At 37.5% G+C, this 20,095-nt stretch overlaps 1 protein-coding gene and 1 long non-coding RNA gene across 3 annotated transcripts; one reads left to right on the plus strand and one right to left on the minus strand.

The window, feature by feature from the left end:
* The first annotated feature begins 2,889 nt into the window (after positions 1 to 2,889).
* Positions 2,890 to 3,458, plus strand: LOC117223009 (uncharacterized). Its single transcript, XR_013033106.1, has 2 exons — positions 2,890 to 2,979; positions 3,047 to 3,458. It is a non-coding gene; the product is annotated as an uncharacterized LOC117223009 (long non-coding RNA).
* Positions 3,459 to 6,748: 3,290 nt separating this feature from the next.
* Positions 6,749 to 17,886, minus strand: LOC117222992 (uncharacterized). Of its 2 annotated transcripts, XM_076520803.1 has the most exons (3): positions 16,111 to 17,886; positions 9,092 to 9,197; positions 6,749 to 9,025 (listed from the first exon to the last, which is right to left on the minus strand). In XM_076520803.1, the coding sequence occupies exons 1-3, from the start codon at positions 16,710 to 16,712 to the stop codon at positions 8,711 to 8,713; spliced, it is 1,023 nt and encodes a 340-aa protein (XP_076376918.1). In that variant the 5' UTR covers positions 16,713 to 17,886; the 3' UTR covers positions 6,749 to 8,710. The 2 variants fall into 2 exon arrangements, with proteins under 2 accessions (XP_076376918.1, XP_033330962.2); XM_033475071.2 differs by having other exon boundaries at positions 6,749 to 9,197; positions 16,111 to 17,880.
* Positions 17,887 to 20,095: the final 2,209 nt, after the last annotated feature.

The raw sequence follows: 20,095 nt of genomic DNA on the forward strand, positions 1-20,095 counted from the left end.
AAATGTTTATTTCATTGGACAAATCGGCAATTACTTAGTTGCCAACCCAATATTTAATATTTATTATTTGAGATGATATGTTAGCCAACGCTGTTCCAGTTATATTCTAAAGACTATTTGTCCAACTGCATAATACTTCGGAGCGATGCGCAATAGGGTTGGGTATGATTGTTGAATCGCAATCAGTTGGCAGCAAACATCTGAATCACTTCATGGTATTAGGAAACGTTGAAGGCATAAGCTGTAAGCCGTAAGGTAGTCATCAACTATGTTCATAATCGAGAAATTCTGTCTTCATATAAGTCGGCAGCAAACGATGCAACACACTGCAGTCAGGATCCTCTGAATTTCAGATAGAGGAATCTGTGTCTCTTGTCTCTCGTCCATCGTCCCCTGTAATTTATCCGACAGCAAACAACACTATAGGACACCCATACTGCCTCGTTATTAGATTCAGGAGATATTATGCATTTCATTATTGCATTGCGGATCTCGTGCATTTATGGCAAGGGCAACTGTTCGAACTATAACTTTGATGTTAAGGAAATAAATTAGTAGCAACATCATTTTTACCGTGACTTTAAGAAATTGAATTAACAACAAGTATATTGTTATTTTTACTCGAAGAATGTGTCCTGGATCGATCATTTTTATTAATGACTATTTTGCACACATTATACTGTACCATATTGTACCTACCATCACTATTCAACTCTAATTTATCCAAAGAACAAATTTATCGTATTTAATTATCGACAATTTCTTCGATCGGAGAATAGTCGATCATCGTCGATTAATTGCAAAGCTATAATGTTATTAGATGTTGAAATTAATTATTTCCGATTAGTTTCGTACAATAAATATAACTATTCGAAGAGAAATATTAAACTTATGACGTCACAATAACAATTTAAAAAACACCTTCAACAATTTCGAAACAATTTATATATAAAGATTATTCGTAAAATTATGAACGAATGAAATTTCTATTTGTTAGCATTGTGTGTCCCAAAAATGCTTCGCAATCCGGAAATGGCGGGTTCCTCGGATCATTTGAAGCAACTTCTTTCTTTACAAAAATGTTCTCCGAGGCACCGTTAACGAGTTATTAACGAAAAACAGTGACCAATGAGAGGCGAGCTCAGCTGGCGCTAGGCGGCCGACCCAACGGCGCCAGCGGTCGAGTGGTCGAATCCCAGCTCAACTGGCGCGAGGCGACCGAGCCAATCAGCGGAACTGGGATCCGACCGCTGGCGCTGTTGGCTTGGCCGCCTAGCGTCAGCTGAGCTCGCCTTTCATTGGCGTTAATGACCTAAAGAACCCGCCACTTTCGGATTGCGAGACATTTTTGGGGCACCCTGTACTGTACCGAGACGGTGCGGAACAAAAGCACAACAACAGAACCCCACAGATCATCAAGAGAATGCAAAGGATAGAAAAGTGTTGTTGTCGGCCACTGGGCGATACCGTGCGCACGACACCATTGCAGTGTCGCCGGCCGTCAAGCACTACTTTGCGGAGGTCACCACTGTGGTGTCGCCGGCCGTCAAGCACTACTTTGCGATGGTCACCACTGTGGTGTCGCCGGCCGTCAAGCACTACTTTGCGATGGTCACCACTGTGGTGTCGCCGGCCGTCAAGCACTACTTTTCGATGGTCACCACTGTGGTGTCGCCGGCCGTCAAGCAATATTTTGCGAAGGTCACACCACTGTGGTGTCGCCGGACGTCGAGCGATACTTTGCGAAGGTCACACCACTGTGGTGTCGCCGGACGGCATAGTGTTAACACTTTATCGACCGCTAGCCTATTTATCGGCTTTTCGATTGCCAATGTTTATCGATCGCTAGCCTATTAATCGGCTTTTCGATTGCCAATGCTTATCGACCGATATTCTATTAATCGACTTTTAGCTATCGACGGTTTTCGCTTCTTTACTGTTTTGTTAGTAGCTGACCTCCTGTATGCTGACCTCCCCATATCCTTATGAATTATAATTATAATAATTATTATTATTTTTAAAGGAATAAGCACAACACAATGAATAGCGAAAATTTAGCCGGTACTGGGAGCAAATGCGCGCGCGACTAAGCCAGTCCTTACTGAGTGGCAGCCTCAACCACGACCGGACGATAAAGTGTTAATATTAGTGGTAACTGTTCCGATGATTCAGCTCTATTAATTATTTTTTAATAACACTATGATTGACTATTACTTGATAAAATGTTGATTTTCCTTTAAAATCGGAACGAATCCGTGTCCATGCCTAATGGTAACAACGAAGTCGACACAATATCGAAACACATTTCGACCAGAGTTCGTTTTCAAAACGAGACCACCCTGTACGAGACACAGAACGATCTACAAACAGTGGAAAGCCAGGTCCACGCGACACGTTCGGCGGTACACGTTTCGGCCCAGTAACCTACAAAATTTCTAAATTGTGAATGGGTGCATTCGCGGCGAAGACGGCCTGCGAATGCAATGCCAACGGCACGGGTGCGCAATCTGGACAGGGCGCGGAGTGCGAGTTCTCCTCGAAGAGCCTGCTGTCCACGTGTAAGCCGGCGCTGAAGGCGGTGGTGCGATCGAGATGCGGTTTCCGGCGCATGTTTATTTCCCTCTTCGTTATACTGATCGTGATGGCGGTACTTTATTGCTGGAATTGTCCACGAGCGACCGCGTTCCGTTTATGCCTGAGGAATCAATTTCGCTATGAAACGGAAGCCGCTCCTGCCCGCCTCACCTCGACGATGGATGAAGCCCCTCTTCCAGCGGATCAAGACACTATTACACGGGAAGAAGACGCTGTTACAGACGACGAAGGCACTATTACACCGGAAGAAGAAGCTGCTTCGGTGATAGAGATCGAAAAGCCCTAAGAACCAGTCGCAACACCTTCGAAGAACGAGATTTTTCTATAAAGAAGCTACGGTCTTTTCTTGGCGATCTCTATCGACAGCCGCGTGTCACCGGAATTGTAAATTCCATGCAGAATTCATGGTTATTTAAATAACGTTTTCGCTAATGAATCGACTTCCTCGTAGAATCGCGGCGACGGCGCTAGAAATTGGTAAAACTGTGAAATGGATTGATCGAGCAAATTTTATTAGAACGCTATAAATGGACGCGGTTTAAAAGAGAGAAGCGCTTGATTTGTACGAAGACCTTTTCGATATAGATAAATGTAATCAAAGATGGATAACAACGACCCCGAGTGACCTGTTCTGTTGCGGCTTCATATACGAATACAAATAAGACGACGTTTGTCTCTCTGTGACGGTTGAACTGGGAAAGAAAAATTGTTGGTGCGTTTACTTTAAACAACAGACTAATGATTTCCACTAATGTAACTAAACGTAACTAATATAATTCGATGGGCATCGTCGTATAGAATATGACTGTACAATTCATTTAATCATTTCAATTCTATAAAATACATCTCAAGTATTACTTCGACTATCTTGTACAATTTGTTTGTTGCTAGCGGTTGTTACTGTTCGAAGAATAACTTGCAGGTAAGCTATTAACCCTTTGCACTCGAAGCTATTTTAACTGTAAATATAAGATCATTTTTTTAACTTATAGTATCTTTGTTTTATATGACAAAATGCATTTTATGCATACGAAATTGACTCTTGGGACTCGCACAACAGTTACGCTCTTAACAATTTTCTTCAATTCTAACTTTCTTCGTATAAAAATTATCTTAAAACGTGATGTAACAAATTTTCGTGGCGCCTCCGAGTTGCCACTCGAGTGCAAAGGGTTAATAGATCGTGCGATTTGTCACAGAGATTTCCTTCGCATACCAAAATCTCGTGAAACAGCAGAAACTTCTTTCACGTGTGAAGATACAATGAAACAGAGAAGACTCCTCGCAAATAAATATTTAACCCTTTGCACTCCGCTGTCCCCTCTCGTGGGACATCGTAATTCTAGCATATCACTCGGATGTACGGATTACGGGGAATTGAGTTATTTCAGCGCAACTTTTTGAGACATGCATGTTTCCCTGAAGTTTTCTCTTGAAATGGCACAAGAAATCAAATCAAAATATAGTAAAATTACTAAGATATATACAAGAAATGTCAGCGGGTTTTGTGTCAGACGAGAACGTGAGAGGCGTGCTCACAATGGTCCGAGCAAATTTGTCCGATAAGGCAAATTTGTAGAAGAAAGGTCGGTATGCGAACATAGCACGCACTGTATAGTGAGATTTATGATAATAAAATCTGGAGGAAAAGATTTTCAAAGCTGAACTCAGTCTGGTTTGAAGCGTCGAGCGGTATAGATAGATCTAACGAATGAGAAAATCGGAAAAGTGATTCTTCTCTTGGTAAATATATTGTTTGGTAAAAGTTTTTTTGGTAAATACTATCTTGTGAGTTAGTAATAACAATTAGAAATTTTCAACCTATGTATTTATTCATATTTTTTATTAGAACAATGGCAAAACGTTCAAACACGAGTGAGTCTCATGACACAAGTAGTAGCGAAGATGAGCTCCAGATAGACGTTTATACAGATATGCTAGAAAGACTAACTGTAGAAGGTTTTCTTCTACAGTTAGTCTATCGTTTTGATAGCAGCGATAGTGATATCGTCCAAGCAACAAGGCGACGAGAGAAAGAGTTCGCATAGATAGCGATTACAACAACGAAACAAAATTATAAAACAAACAATAACAAAATTATAAAAAATAAAATATTGATTCTTTTGCAAATTTCTCGATTTCAGCCAAATTCATATAAGTCCAATATCATTATAACATGTTAGTTAGTTCCAAAACCATACTAAATAATACGAGGGTCTGTAAATGCCCTTTTCTGCCGAAAAGTGACGCTGAGTAGCTGGTAGCCAACGTCCAGCATGGTTCGGAGTGCTAAGGGTTAATATAAAGATTTCCTTCGCGTACAAAAATATCGTGAAACAGCGAAGAACTCGCTTCGCATAACAAACAAAACTGCGAAACTACAAATTTGATAAACGCGAGCATCCAACAGAATCCATCGATTAACTCTCGTCGAGAAGACGATGGAATAATAAATCCGAGCTTCTGGGCTAAGCAAACAAAGTATGTCCGAGGATTCTTGACACGCGGATGCAGAAAACGGAAGCTTTGATCCCGTATAACGAATGCGGTAACGCTGGTAGAACGCAGGAGCGTAACGTACCTACATAAATCCGTGTCCGAAACAGTGAGGTCGACCTGCATTTTTCATCTGCAGCATTATTCGAAGCAAAATAATGTTACCTTTCACGGTGCTGCGCCGATAACGCCCGCTGTCGTAATAGCCGCGCTCGATGAGCCGGAACGCCATGGATGGACCATGAACGTTGTTACGGCGTAGCCTGGCGATCGTGATGCTTCGGTCGAACCCTTATCCGCGATAGGCGAATGCTCGTTGACAACTTAATATGCAATGTGATAAATTAGTCAGACCGACGCGGGGAAGAGAATGTAATTTTAAATGCGATTTCTCCGTCACGGATTTGATACGTTTACAACGTTTTATCTCTCGAACCTCGACACGGAAATACGTTGATAAATATCTGACGAGATTCTAAATTTTGAAATATTACATGAAATATTAATTCTCTTTGAATAATAACAGAAATAATGACAGAAATTTAACAGATCTCCTAATAAAGCGAAGAAATTATACGTCGATTCCATTCTTTATAGACGAGTTGATACAAAAATTTATATTCGCGCAGAGATCCGTAATCTAGTGATTATTTATACAACATGGATGAGAAACATTTACGCAAATTTTTTGCAAAGAAAGAATTTCCGTTAACCCTGTATTCGAATTTTTTATATGGGTATATAAAATCTAGAAAAACATCAATCTCGAGATGTAAAAATAACAAATTCACGATTTTTAAAAAAAATTGAGTTTACTTTGATGTACGAAGTGAAAGTTAAAATTGCATAAGTCTGTATCGGACTTCAAAGCTACAAGGAGCCATGATGGGTTAATTTATTTTATGGATGAGTTTAATAATATAAAGAAAAGTGAAACTATCCGAAGTATTATTAGTATTATTAGTATTACTACTATCCGAAGTATTATTATTAAATATCGTATACTAATCATTTTTGTCCGCAATCCAGGTGCATTTAGAATTATCTGTTTGCGTTGTTAACGATGATTAACGACCAATCGTGCCTCTGCTAGTGTTTGCGTGTTAATGACGGCATAGTTTGGCGAAGAAATTCGTCACCAATTCGAACGAAAGCAATTGGGCGTTGTCGCTATAATTGCAAATGATGCCACTGATTGGAACTTCGTCGATCCGACTTTCGAGCATCATCGACACCGACGGTTGCACACTTTTACAAGCGCTGCGATGGACGGAAATCATGCGAAAATAAATGGTTAATTAACTGCGTTCGGCTTTTCGAGTCGATCACGATTTACATTTATCGTCGACGAAATCGTTTTCTAATCGATTCAATCATTATAATTACTTTTCGTCAAGACAACAAACTAAAATTGGATAAATTGTTTTCGTTTAATTTAAACGTCCGTGTAACTTTCCGGGACAGCTTGTCACGGGTTTTAATTTAAGTCTCACTATTTCATGCTGCAGTAACAGCGGATGTAGTTTAAGTGGTTATAATAATTTCAACGCGAATGTAATAAAAGACAAATTAAGCTTTCCGCTGCGTTCGCGTCATAAATCTGTTAGCTAGTTTTACGATTCATCTTCGTTCCTACCACGAAACGAATTTCACAGCATTTTATCGAGTCTCCTTTATTTATGAATATTACATGTAACAACGTAAAATACGTATAATGGATAATTTACAGTGTGCTTGGTTCGTCAAGGGTGACCGGGGTGCTTTTGTCACCCTTGATCATTACACTCGCAGATTTTATGCATTTATGGTAAGATAATATTTGGGTGTAAGAATATTGATATGTTAGAGTAGAGACTCTCTTAGGTTTATTTCTGTAATATCCTCTGATAGCGAAATATTCCATTATCTAAAAGTTTCATTCAAGTTCTCTACCAGACGATAATGTATCTAAATAGTGGAATGATTAGATAAATAGAACGTTTGGATATCGGAATATTGTAAAAATAAATGTTCGGATAAGAGAGTCTCTACTAGTACTCTCGACGGAAATAATTAAGGATAAACATAAATATCCGCTGTCTACTGACCACGCATTGTTTGTTACAAAATCCAGATGTTTCATAAAAACATTGAAACTGCAAGATTTATTACAACGAAAGAATTTACACTCAGTCTCGCAACTTTATTATTAAACCAATCATGCAATGTCAATGTTATATTATATATATATATATATATAATATATAATATAATATATATAATTTATATAATATAATATAATATATATTATTATATTATATATGTTATTTATATATATATATATAAATAATATATTATATAATATATATAAATCGAAATAAAAATGGAATAGTAAATCTTTTGAAGAGGAAATTCGAATATTTGCTTGCAAGGTTGTTGCCGAACTCTGACTTTCAAACAAATTATAAACTGCAAAATTCATTATACGATAGTCTCTAAGATATACGAATTTATATTAAAATTACTGTTTTAATTCATTTCGAATATTTCTGCAAGCTGCAAACGCATTAAGATCGACGCTATACCACTGGCACGATGATTTAAAAACGAAAGTTAATAAGTTACACGTAGTCGAACGTAATGCGAATAATATTGACCAGAAAGTCATTTCGAAGTCGAACAACATCGGAGGTCTTCGAAAGACCAAGACAAATATTTCTTATCCGTCACCCTCGTTCACCTCTCGTTTCGCTAACCTAATTTCTCAAATCTGCACAGCAATAAAAATCAATCCAAATGAAAGCTAAACAATAAAATTCGTAAACTCCTTTTCTAAAAATAGGAAGCTTTGATCAGATAAGAAAAGACTTTTAAAAAATTGTTCCGTAGCATTTACAAATATCCTACATTATTCGACGCGCAGGATGTAAGGTGAGCTATCCAATGAATGAACATTTCGCGTATTACATGACAAATTAACGTTTGTCATACCCTTTTCACATTCAAATTTATAGTGTTGCTCTTTGGTACACCTACAGGTGTCTTACAAATGTTGTATCGTAAAAATTTGACGATTTGATGATGGAATGTACAATCTTACAAAAACAGCTCACATAGCTCTGTAACAATATCATTCAGGAAATTAAACAACGATTTGTGAATAATCATTTTAATAAACGCGCAGCTCAAGTATTCATAAACTGGATAGGTCACTTTCCCACTATTTCTCAAAAACCGTGAAAAGTGTACAAAATTGACACGAGGGACGGTCGAAAGTTAAGATTAACGCATTGACTGCTGCGTCACTCACACACACACATATATATAAAATTATTTACAAATCTCGGCAAATAATTCAGTCACTTATTTACATATATATAATCTATTATATATAATATATTATATATATGTAAATAAGTGACTGAATTATTTGCCGAGATTTGTAAATAACTTTTTATGCTAATCTATTACATTCTCCTAATTCGATTAGGAGATCCGCAAAACGTTTTCAATCTGAATTAAGCAATTTCGATTTGAATAAACAAAATTATGAAATTGTCGAGGCTGTGGCGTGGCAGTCGAAGCGTTAAAGGTTCGATCGAAGACGTTTTGATCGTTCAAACCGAAGATGCTGACTCGTTCAGTCGAAGATGTTCAATCGTTCCGCTTCTTGAATGATCCGCGCGAGTTCGTCGTCGCTGATGTGTTCCTGGAAGGATAAGATGAGACAGGCAAACAGAAGCTTGTCGACGATATCCTCCCTCAATCCTTCACCGGCTATCTCCGGATACTCGGACTTCACTGCGTCCACGTAAACCGTCAACATCTCCTGAAGTTCGGACGGTCCGTTCTCGTACTTCATATTATACAGTAGAATGGGTCCAAGATCGACGGCCGGTGAACAGTACCGCATTGTTTGCCAGTCGATTACCTTCACGTCGATCGGTTTCCCGTTCTGGTATTTGAACAGAAGGTTATCGTGTGAAAAATGACCGTGGCATATCGTGGCAAGCTCGTTCACCTCCGACGCGATGCTCTTCACCGTCTCCATCGGGCTCTTAATCAACTTCGACTTTACCTTCCCGGCCAACGTCGGGTCTGGCATTCCTTCCACGATGTCAATTAACCTGGAATTACGTTCAAATCATTATTTCGTCGGCCTCGTTACCCCGCCAGTTTAAATTATACGCGAATTATCGGCCGTGACAAAAATATTGCGAACGAACAGTAAATGCATCCAAAAAGGTCGCACGATGCGTGGATGTATTGGGTTGGCAACTAAGTAATTGCCGATTTCAGTTATAGATGTCTCTCACTCCCATTTTTATGATATCCGTAAATGTTATATTATAAAATTATTGTTATTATTATTATTATGTTATTTTTTATTATCGTGAATGTAAGCAACTGGACAAATTAAATGCAGCGGTCAAGGAAAAGCGACCAGAATTGGTCGATCGTAAAGGTGTCATTTTCCAGCAGGACAATGCTAGGCCGCACACGTCTTTGTCCACTCGGCAAAAATTCATGGATATTGGTTGGAAATTGATGTTACACCCACCATATAGCTCTAATCTCGCGCCATCGGATTACCACTTATTTCGATCCCTGGACAACTCCCTTCGTGGTAAAGCTTTTAACGACGATGACGCTGTAAAATCTCACTTAACTCAGTTTTTGGCCGAAAAGGATCAGACTTTCTACGAGCGTGGAATTTTCAAGTTGTCAGAGAGACGGCAAAAGGTCATCGAACAAAATGGAAAATACATTACAGATTAAACTTCATTCCAAGTATAAAAAAAATTTTTTATTTCATTGAACAAATCGGCAATTACTTAGTTGCCAACCCAATAGCTCACGAGTAATGTCTCTCTAATCGACGCTCAGATCGTCCACAAAAATGGACAATTTAGGAAGAGGAGATACGATTATTCGATCCTTGCGGTTCATTTTTATAGTTACGAATTGTCAACAACTATAAAAACGAGCTGCAAGAGTCGAATAATCGTATCTCGTCTTCCCAAATTTTCCATTTTTGTGCATGATCTGAGCGTCAATTAAAGAGACATTACTATACATATATACATATGATGCTATTAGATTCTTCTTCTCCTTCTTCTTCTTCTTTAGTAAAAACTGTAGCTAAAAATATCGTGCTATATACGGTGTTCGAAATGAATAGCGAATACGCATGAACGGATATGTTAACGCAACGAAACAGATGCAACAGAAAAAATTTTGACATTCTTGTTTGCTTTTCACTGCTTTGTGTTTTGTTGATCCATTTTTGCTATAGATCTGTAGAATTAATCTGTGGTCAAGTAATCCTTCACTGAGATGAGATTCATTTTTCTTATCTTCGAACAATGTCTAAGAATTGATAAAAAGCAAATTATGTTTGTAAATACTTTTCTTGTCGTATGTGAGGTAATTATTGCTAAAATAATGTTGCATCATGCGATCCCTTTGGCAGTTGCCTCAAATGGATGCATAACTGCGAACAAATATATATATATATATATATATATAATACACACGCCAGAATAATCTAATTTTCCTAATGTAATTGAAGCTGCCAATTAATGCAAGCACTTTGAGAGATGACTATAGTTGCCATCAAAATACAATTAACTGGACGTTCGGTAATTATAGTCTTTTCATTTTTACGATCGAAAAGGCGGATCCTTTTTCACAAAGATTGTCACGCAAGCAACTCCTTCTAGTTTTTGACGAAAGTTGCATGTAATATGAAACTGCAGAAAAATAGTCAACATGTGTTCTAAAACACAAAATATATAATTCAATAAAGAATATAAAAATATGAATGTGTCCTTCCTAGCCAGTTAACGAGTGCACTCGTCAAAAACAGCTACCTTGTTGATCGTGGAAAAAAAGTATACATGTACATATAGTTAATCGTATAAATCCATTTTAATTAGAAAGAAAGTAACATTCTTTTGTAAATGATCGAGGTTAAAAAGATTGATAAGATTCTTCATCAGTGCCGGTTGTTATTTAAAATCCTTACGTACACATTGGAGATTGTTAGCGAGCACACGACGACAACGAATCTGCTAATCGTCTTCGCAACTTTGTTTGACACGCGTCGTTACGTACAGCTTATCGTTATTCAGCATGATGGTGAATATTTCTGTCGAGGTCGGGCAAGATGCAGCGCAAAACGTTCTACAAACTCCTGTCCGAAGGTCCGGCTTTGACGAATCGCTGTAACTAGATTTCGGTACCTATCGCTAAATTCTCCTCGCATTCCTTTGACCATAAGGTAATCAGAGTTCCCAGAGGTTTGTAATACCCAACTAATGAATCGAATCATGGAAAGAGACTTTCTTTTTCTTTGGACAAAGTGGAATCAATAAATCATTGTTGGACACGTCGCTTTCTATTTGGTAGAAAAGGCATACCATTTGTTGTTATCGTTATCGTAAATTCTTTATTATTAAGATTTCGTTACCTATCGCTAAATTCTCCTCGCATTCCTTTGACCATAAGGTAATCAGAGTTCCCAGAGGTTTGTAATACCAAACTAATGAATCGAATCATGGAAAGAGACTTTCTTTTTCTTTGGACAAAGTGGAATCAATAAATCATTGTTGGACACGTCGCTTTCTATTTGGTAGAAAAGGCATACCATTTGTTGTTATCGTTATCGTAAATTCTTTATTATTAAGATTTCGTTACCTATCGCTAAATACTCCTCGCATTCCTTTGACTATAAGGTAATCAGAGTTCCCAGAGGTTTGTAATACCAAACTAATGAATCGAATCATGGAAAGAGACTTTCTTTTTCTTTGGACAAAGTGGAATCAATAAATCATTGTTGGACACGTCGCTTTCTATTTGGTAGAAAAGGCGTACCATTTATTGTTATCGTTATCGTAAATTCTTTATTATTAAGATTTCGTTACCTATCGCTAAATATTCCTCGCATTCCTTTGACCATAAGGTAATCAGAGTTCCTAGAGGTTTGTAATACCAAACTAATGAATCGAATCATGGAAAGAGACTTTCTTTTTCTTTGGACAAAGTGGAATCAATAAATCATTGTTGGACACGTCGCTTTCTATTTGGTAGAAAAGGCATACCATTTGTTGTTATCGTTATCGTAAATTCTTTATTATTAAGATTTCGTTACCTATCGCTAAATACTCCTCGCATTCCTTTGACCATAAGGTAATCAGAGTTCCCAGAGGTTTGTAATACCAAACTAATGAATCGAATCATGGAAAGAGACTTTCTTTTGCTTCGGACAAAGTGGAATCAACAGATCATTGTTGGACATGTCACTTTCTATTTGGTAGAAAAGGCATACCATCTGTTGTTATCGTTATCGTAAATTCTTTATTATTAAGATTTCGGTACCTATCGCTAAATTCTCCTCGCATTCCTTTGACTATAAGGTAATCAGAGTTCCCAGAGGTTTATAATACCAAACTAATGAATCGAATCATGGAAAGAGACTTTCTTTTTCTTTGGACAAAGTGGAATCAATAAATCATTGTTGGACACGTCGCTTTCTATTTGGTAGAAAAGGCATACCATTTGTTGTTATCGTTATCGTAAATTCTTTATTATTAAGATTTCGTTACCTATCGCTAAATACTCCTCGCATTCCTTTGACCATAAGGTAATCAGAGTTCCCAGAGATTTGTAATACCAAACTAATGAATCGAATCATGGAAAGAGACTTTCTTTTTCTTTGGACAAAGTGGAATCAATAAATCATTGTTGGACACGTCGCTTTCTATTTGGTAGAAAAGGCGTACCATTTATTGTTATTCCTATCGTAAATTCTTATATTTTATTTAAGGAACTATTTTAAGCAATTAACAAACATTTAATTCGCCGGAAGCGTGTTTATAGATTTTTCAATGACTGAACTGTGTCTAAGAGAAGCTGGATAATTTTCTGTTAAATAATAACTTCAAGAGTACTTGTTACATTATACTAATCTAAATAATTTGATGGATCATTGACGAGGTTATCGTAGCTTTTGAACACGACTTTTTAAGAAACTCTTAACCGTTGATCTCCGATTTTGAACATACTATTAGACAACTACCGTTAGACGAAGTGTTAATATATTTAACAATACGTGTGGATTAATTGACATGCTCGGAACAGAACGGAACGGAGAAGTCGCGCGATCCAACTGGAAGTTACAAGATATAAAACATCGAGTAAAATCCTGCTTGATCCTTTAGGATCCTATAGGATTCTTTTTTTTTCATTATGACACCAATAAAATTATCTGCACACTAATTTTCGCTGTTACATAGCAAGATAAATGCAAACTAATGTTCCCAAAAGTATTTGATCGAATTACTTCGTAAACACCGATTGAAGAAACCTTGCACTCGTTGTCAGAAATAAATGCCCGTTAATCAGACGATATAAACGAACGAACGCATTTCATTTTTCAGAATTTACAACAGCCTTCTACGTCAGTCATGCGAATAATATGTCGGAAGCGCTGTATCCCCCGTGTTCCGACGGAACTTTTGTAGTTATCTCATAGCGAAATAAGCATCGTGCATCACGGTTATCATCATCATCTACATACAACCTTCGATACAGCATAATAACTAACAAGTTTTAATTCGAAATGTTTGAGCATGTTTCAAATGGCGTGTTCCATGGCGTATTCCAACAAGAAGTTACAAATTTTACCGGGAAAGAAACGGCTTCAACGATGGATATATTTATATATTAATATTTATTATATTAATTATATATTAATATTTATTATATTAATTATATATTAATATTTATTATATTAATTATATTTTAATATTTATTATATTAATTATATATTAATATTTATTATATTAATTATATATTAATATTTAGATAAATATTAATATATTTCCAACCGAATAATTTCCAACTCCGACGTGACATAATAAATGTTTTACGACAAGAAACCCGAGCCATCTTATATTTCTAATTATCTTGTAGAAAATTACGTTCCGAGTTTCTTGTTCCTTTGTCAAGACGTTACGATGTTTTCCGTATCGCGTGCTATATTCGGCATTACCTGGGTTCCCAGCGTGCGTGCAGATTTTCTAACAAAACTCGTAATAAATTGATCTCCGTCAATCTGTTGATATCCGAAACCCAATCAATTTTGGATTCTGTCCGCCGCAATTGTGCGCCGATTATTCCGCTTGCGCGGCACTCGCAATACCATCGGTATTGACATCAATAACGTCGAAATTACTGAAACGTAATGCGAAACGGCACCGCTAGACATCATCGTATCGCGAAATAATTGTGAAGCCGGTATTTCCGTCACTTTCCCGACTGCTCCGGTTCATTTTACCTGGTAACAGCAATCCGCGATGTTAATGAAACACCCGCTACGATCGGAGTTCGTTCGTTTCATTCTTAACTGGTATCATTAACCGGGAGATATTGATATTTAGCTTGGAAACGCGACGGTGTCATCGATTCAATTATAGCCGACACTAAATTTTGAGGATTAATTTTCACACCGAATTTCCTTTCCGGTCTGTATTATGAATGAATAAATTTTCACCGTAACACGCCGCATTCGTGGCACAAATATTATGTAAACGCAGCATCGTACATCTGCTGCGTTTGTAGCATATTCCGTGAATGTAACATCGTACGTCTGCTGCACCATGCACGTGCAACTGTCGCGCGAAGTTGAAATTCCAATAAAACATCTCAACGAAGCTGATCACCAATTTATCATTCCGCCATGCGAAAGAGAAACGTTTATTGCACCGGGCAAGCTCTTATCTGCTCTCGTCAATTAATCCCTAAAAACATGGATTTGCATAAAACTACGCAGCTCACTAATGACTCCGACGGAGTAAAAGTGGTAATCTCTGTTTTGTTGTTTCATTCGAGCGAAGGTTTTATAGGGACGCGTCGTTCGCAGAATCTAATTATCGAGAAACGCCCTGTGCCCTTTAGGTATCCTATTTCTGGGACGACTATGACGAAGAGAACGTCGGAGAGAAAACATACTGCGTGAAACTTGTGCAATTGATTACTTCAAGGGACAAAGTCTCGAAGACGGGACCTGTTTGCAAATCAGATTCACAACGTTTTGCAAATAAAGCTCACTCATTTGTAGCAAATTGTACGCGATAAAATTCACATTGAATTTAAAAATTGAATAGAATTTTGTAGATCATTGTTACCGACTAATTATTTGCAATGAAACTTGCATTATTTATTATATCATATTAAATTTATTACACTTTTATATTATATATTTATATATATAAATATAATATATATAATAAATAATATGCATATATATATGCATTATTATAATATTATAATATATTATTATATATATATTATTATAATACATATATATTATATATTTATATATATATATATACTATATATATAATAAATAATGTGTACATATAGATATATATATATATATATATATATATATATATATATATATATATATATAATATAATATAAATACTTTAATTCAATTTTCGAATTTAATATACGATATAATATGATATTATTATAATATATATTATACATATATTATAATATAAATTATTATATATATATATATATATAATAATTTATATATTATATTTTTATTATATTTACTATATCATATTATATCATATTCAATTCGAAAGTTGAATTAAAGTTTGTAAGTGACTATTTAGGTGAATTTGACTTGCAAATATTTGCAAAAATATAAATAAGATCTACGAAAGCGTTAATACTGAGTGCAGAAAGGTGAATACGATGTACAAAAGGATTAATATCACGCAACTTTGAACAAGTCATCAATGATACACGTTAATGCAATTATTTAAAAATTCATGTAATCCTCTATTAACTCATTAAACTTGCGCTCGCTAATCTCGAAATATGCGATATTTACGGAAACAATAACTGGCAGTAATATTGGCAGTCCAATTAAAGGTTGAATTTACCAAAATCACTGCGATTAAATAAAACATTTTTGAACGACAATTTTGAATTTTGAACACAAGTAAAGAAGCAAGTTACCTGGAAGATCTCTTCTCGTAATGGCTCATCGACTCCTCGGTGAGGGTGACCTCGAGCAGCCTCGCCTCGAATGTCCTGAAGATATCCGGCTGGGTAGCCTTCAGCCTGAGTCCCCTGCCGTGAAACTTTCCCAGCAACTGCACGCACAATACCAAGTGATCCACGTCCAATTCCCCGTCCGCCTGGGAGTAGCCGACCGCCTCCAAGTCCTCTAAGACGAAAACCGGTCTGCCGTAGCGGCTTAGATCGGCGAGGTAGCACCTGGGGACGAAATCGGCGCCGTACTTGGCCGTCATCTCCGAATAAAACATCTCCTCGTTCTGGTAAGCATCGAAGCTGGCCGCGTGCGAGCGTTCTTCGTCCTCTGGAAACAGTTTCACCAGCAAAGGGAAATTGGCCGGCTCGCCTGAGAACCGGATCAGAGCGTCCACGCGATAAATCTCGCTGCTCCGACTCAGCTCGACCAGACGAACGGTCGCGGACTCGAATTCGACGAACTCCCGTGATCCCGGCTCGCAGAAATGGCGGTCGTGCACGATCTCCGGGATCAGATCGTTCTCGATAAAATCGATACTCTGCTCGCGAGCCTCCTGGGACTTCATGCTTCGATTTATCTATCGACGGGAGCAACGCCGCCGTGGACAGCGAACTCGGACTGCGATCGATAACGAAAACAAGCCGCGCGCAATACGGCAACGAATATCGAAAACGTTGACACTGATTGACCACCGCTACTATCCGAGTCCTCGAGGTAGATACAGGTGTACACCGCCGACACGCTCGGACGAACCGCGCCGGTGATAATCTTCGATCTTTCCGCGAACACCGCGCACACGCCGGTTGTTCGGCGAAACCTCGATCGGACTTCCTTCGTTCGGCCCGATCTTCTGCAGGGCAGAACTTCTTGGTTTAATCGATCGGTAGAGAAACTTCTCTCGGGAAGATCGTAAATTTCACAAGCCCCGCTCCGCACGGTTCCCGGACACCTCCCGAAGGAAACTTCCTACGCCGAGGATTATGATGCAACCGCTGATCGATTTAGGCGAATGACAGACTAATCCACTGACCGGCTTTGAACATGTGTCCGGGCACTGGCTGTAACGTGGTATTTATCACGGTGAGTTCGGCGCGCCGATGCATGCGTCGCGACCAGACAGTCGCTAGTAACGAGCCCGAAGTATTGTAGGGAATCATCATCTCGCGTGCTCTCGCTCCCCTCGATAACAATCCTCTTATCTTCTAATGACGTCACAGACATGTTTATACTCCTATACCACGACCCTGACAGCCGGAGACGGTCGTCGACACCGAGCGCGGGCGGAGTTTTGATCGGTCTCGAGACCGGGGCTGGCTCCTTTTCAGCCGGCGATTAGGGGAATGTGGGCTGGGGAGCCTCGATTCGTTCATCTCAATGAAATATTCAGCTCCAATTGCTGCAATTAAATATTTCCCCCCGGACAATCCGCCGACTTATTATCACGAACGCGCACGATTTCGGTGCTGCTTGTCGCGGACTCGGCGAGTTTGCTGCGATAAAAAAAAAGACCGACGAGTGGCCGACGAGTTTTTTTTAGCGATACGTATGTTTCTAGGTTGAAAGAAATAACAAAAAATAGAAGTATACAAATATGATGTTAAATTTTCGTTTGGATATCGATTGGAATTTGGAGTTGGATTGGAAGTCATTGGTCTGCGAATTTTATGCGTATACGACAGAAATTAGTGCGTAGAATTTAAAACAATGAAAATATTAGACATTTTAATACATTTAGATATTATTTTCAATTTACTCGAATTATTAACCGTTCACGGACGAAGATTTCTAAAAGAATATATTTATTTCTAATATATTATATATATATATATATATATATATATATATATATATATATATATATAAAATAAATATAATATATATAATATATAATATATATATATATATATATATATATATATATTTTTTATATATTTTATATATTTTATATATTTTTATTTCTAAGAATATATTTCTCGATGTAAAAGAAATAAATCATACGCGAAAACATAACAATGTACCCTGATCTTTTTTTATGTACATAGAAAACTTATGTTTGCAACTTCTGGAATAAGTCGTACAGTCCTTATGTCATCGGTATGTCGACATTTGTCCTCGAAAGGTTAAGGAAAGAAAGAACGTTTGTATTCGCTGTGTACGGATCATACGTAACAAACATTTTTTATTTAGAAAGTGTCATAATCGCAACTCTTTCACTTTATTTAAATAATTTCATCTTAAATTGGTTGCAATAATTTTTAATAATATTTTCATTGCCAAAGTAGAGGTTTATCGTGAAAATTGTTATTTAAATCATTTCATCTTAAATTGGTTGCAATAATTTTTAATAATATTTTCATTGCCAAAGTAGAGGTTTATCGTAAAAATTGTTATTTAAATAATTTCATCTTAAATTGGTTGCAATCATTTTTAATAATATTTTCATTGCCAAAGTAGAGGTTTATCGTAAAAATTGTTATTTAAATAATTTCATCTTAAATTGGTTGCAATAATTTTTAATAATATTTTCATTGCCAAAGTAGAGGTTTATCGTAAAAATTGTTACTCGTCACGATGGATGTAACGAGAATGGCACACGAAAAGGAAAATGGTACTTGGCTACTTTGCTCTCCACTTTTCTACGTTCATCGTATGTCCGGACAGTTAATAGGACGAAGAGCGTTAAGTAAATGTAGAAAATCCATCATTCTTCATTAAAATGTTTGTCCCATAGCGTCTGCATCGCAACGGAGGCTTCCCTGCGTCATTCACACTGTTACACAATCAGAGATGATTCATCCACTTGGAGATAAAATATTAAGCCCTAAAATGCTTTATCGCACTCACACCGACTGAAAAATTTCCCGTGCATGTGAGAGCCCTTGCATTTAAGCGCAGAAAGATAATCCTTGCTTTCCTGTCAGTCGATTCGTTTCCACGTCGGCATTACTATAGTATAGCCGCTAATAACAAAGGTCCACCGACATCGGTAATTAACTAACATTCGTAAATTGCGCGAATATTGAGACCGTATTGATTTTGTGTCACCCATTGATTATAAATCTACTGAACAAGTCACCATGATCATCACTGGATGCTCTATTCGACAATCGCCGCAAAGATACTTTTATAGGAAATTGTCGACTAAATATATAAATTCCATTCGCTTTCATGAGATAAGTGATGAAAAAATATTAGTTATAAATAGTCGGACAGAGAGAAGCGAGCAGCGAAGCACGTGACGGCATCGTGTACATGTTGCCGACGAACATTTTCTCGACCTACTCAAAATGTACATCGTTCTAACACTTCTATCGGGCCGTTTCTTCTTCAGAAATGTCTACAGAATCCGATCCTGGGTAGAGTTTTCGTGCTGAACAAAGAACTTTTCGTTAAAATACAAAAATATCGCGCAGAAACTGCTCACGTCGACACTTTTTTAAGCTTTGACATCAATCTGTTGCTATTTAGAACCAAAAACAATGAATAAATTGCATGCCACTATATTCGGGAAACTTTCCTCTATCTTTTGATACCGATTAGAACTTTCTAACGTTTGTACTTTTCGTGCGATACCTCATTTTTGTCGAAAATTTTGGGTTTTTACAAAAGTTCGTTTATTTAAAAAACTGAGGGTGATGGAGCAATTCGGTTTTCGGATTCTTGTTCAGGGAGCGAAGCTCTACAAGAATTTCATAGTGGCTATAGGAACCCAAAAATCGTGTCGAACAGTGTAATTGGAGCTGCGGTTAACGGAAACGATTAAATGATGGCCCATCTTTAAGAACGCCGTAAAGATGCTCGTGTTCCAGGAGAACGGGCCCGGGCGTAAATGTATTCGACATAAAAACACCATTGTTATAAAACTTAATTAAATTCCGCGGGTCGAGCGCCCTACGTGTCACGGCACGCTGTTTCGTTTAATTAATTAAGTAAATCACCGAGTCAAGA

Source organism: Megalopta genalis, chromosome 4 (genome assembly GCF_051020955.1).
Source record: "Megalopta genalis isolate 19385.01 chromosome 4, iyMegGena1_principal, whole genome shotgun sequence".
In the NCBI taxonomy this organism is placed as follows: Eukaryota; Metazoa; Arthropoda; class Insecta; order Hymenoptera; family Halictidae; genus Megalopta; species Megalopta genalis.

Excerpts from the sequence above, each read along its gene's own strand:
- LOC117222992 (XM_033475071.2), bottom strand. The coding sequence starts at position 16,712 with ATGAAGTCCCAGGAGGCTCGCGAGCAGAGTATCGATTTTATCGAGAAC. Across the intron at positions 9,198-16,110 it reads TACGAGAAGAGATCTTCCAG|GTTAATTGACATCGTGGAAG; the intron begins GTAACTTGCTTC and ends ACGTAATTCCAG.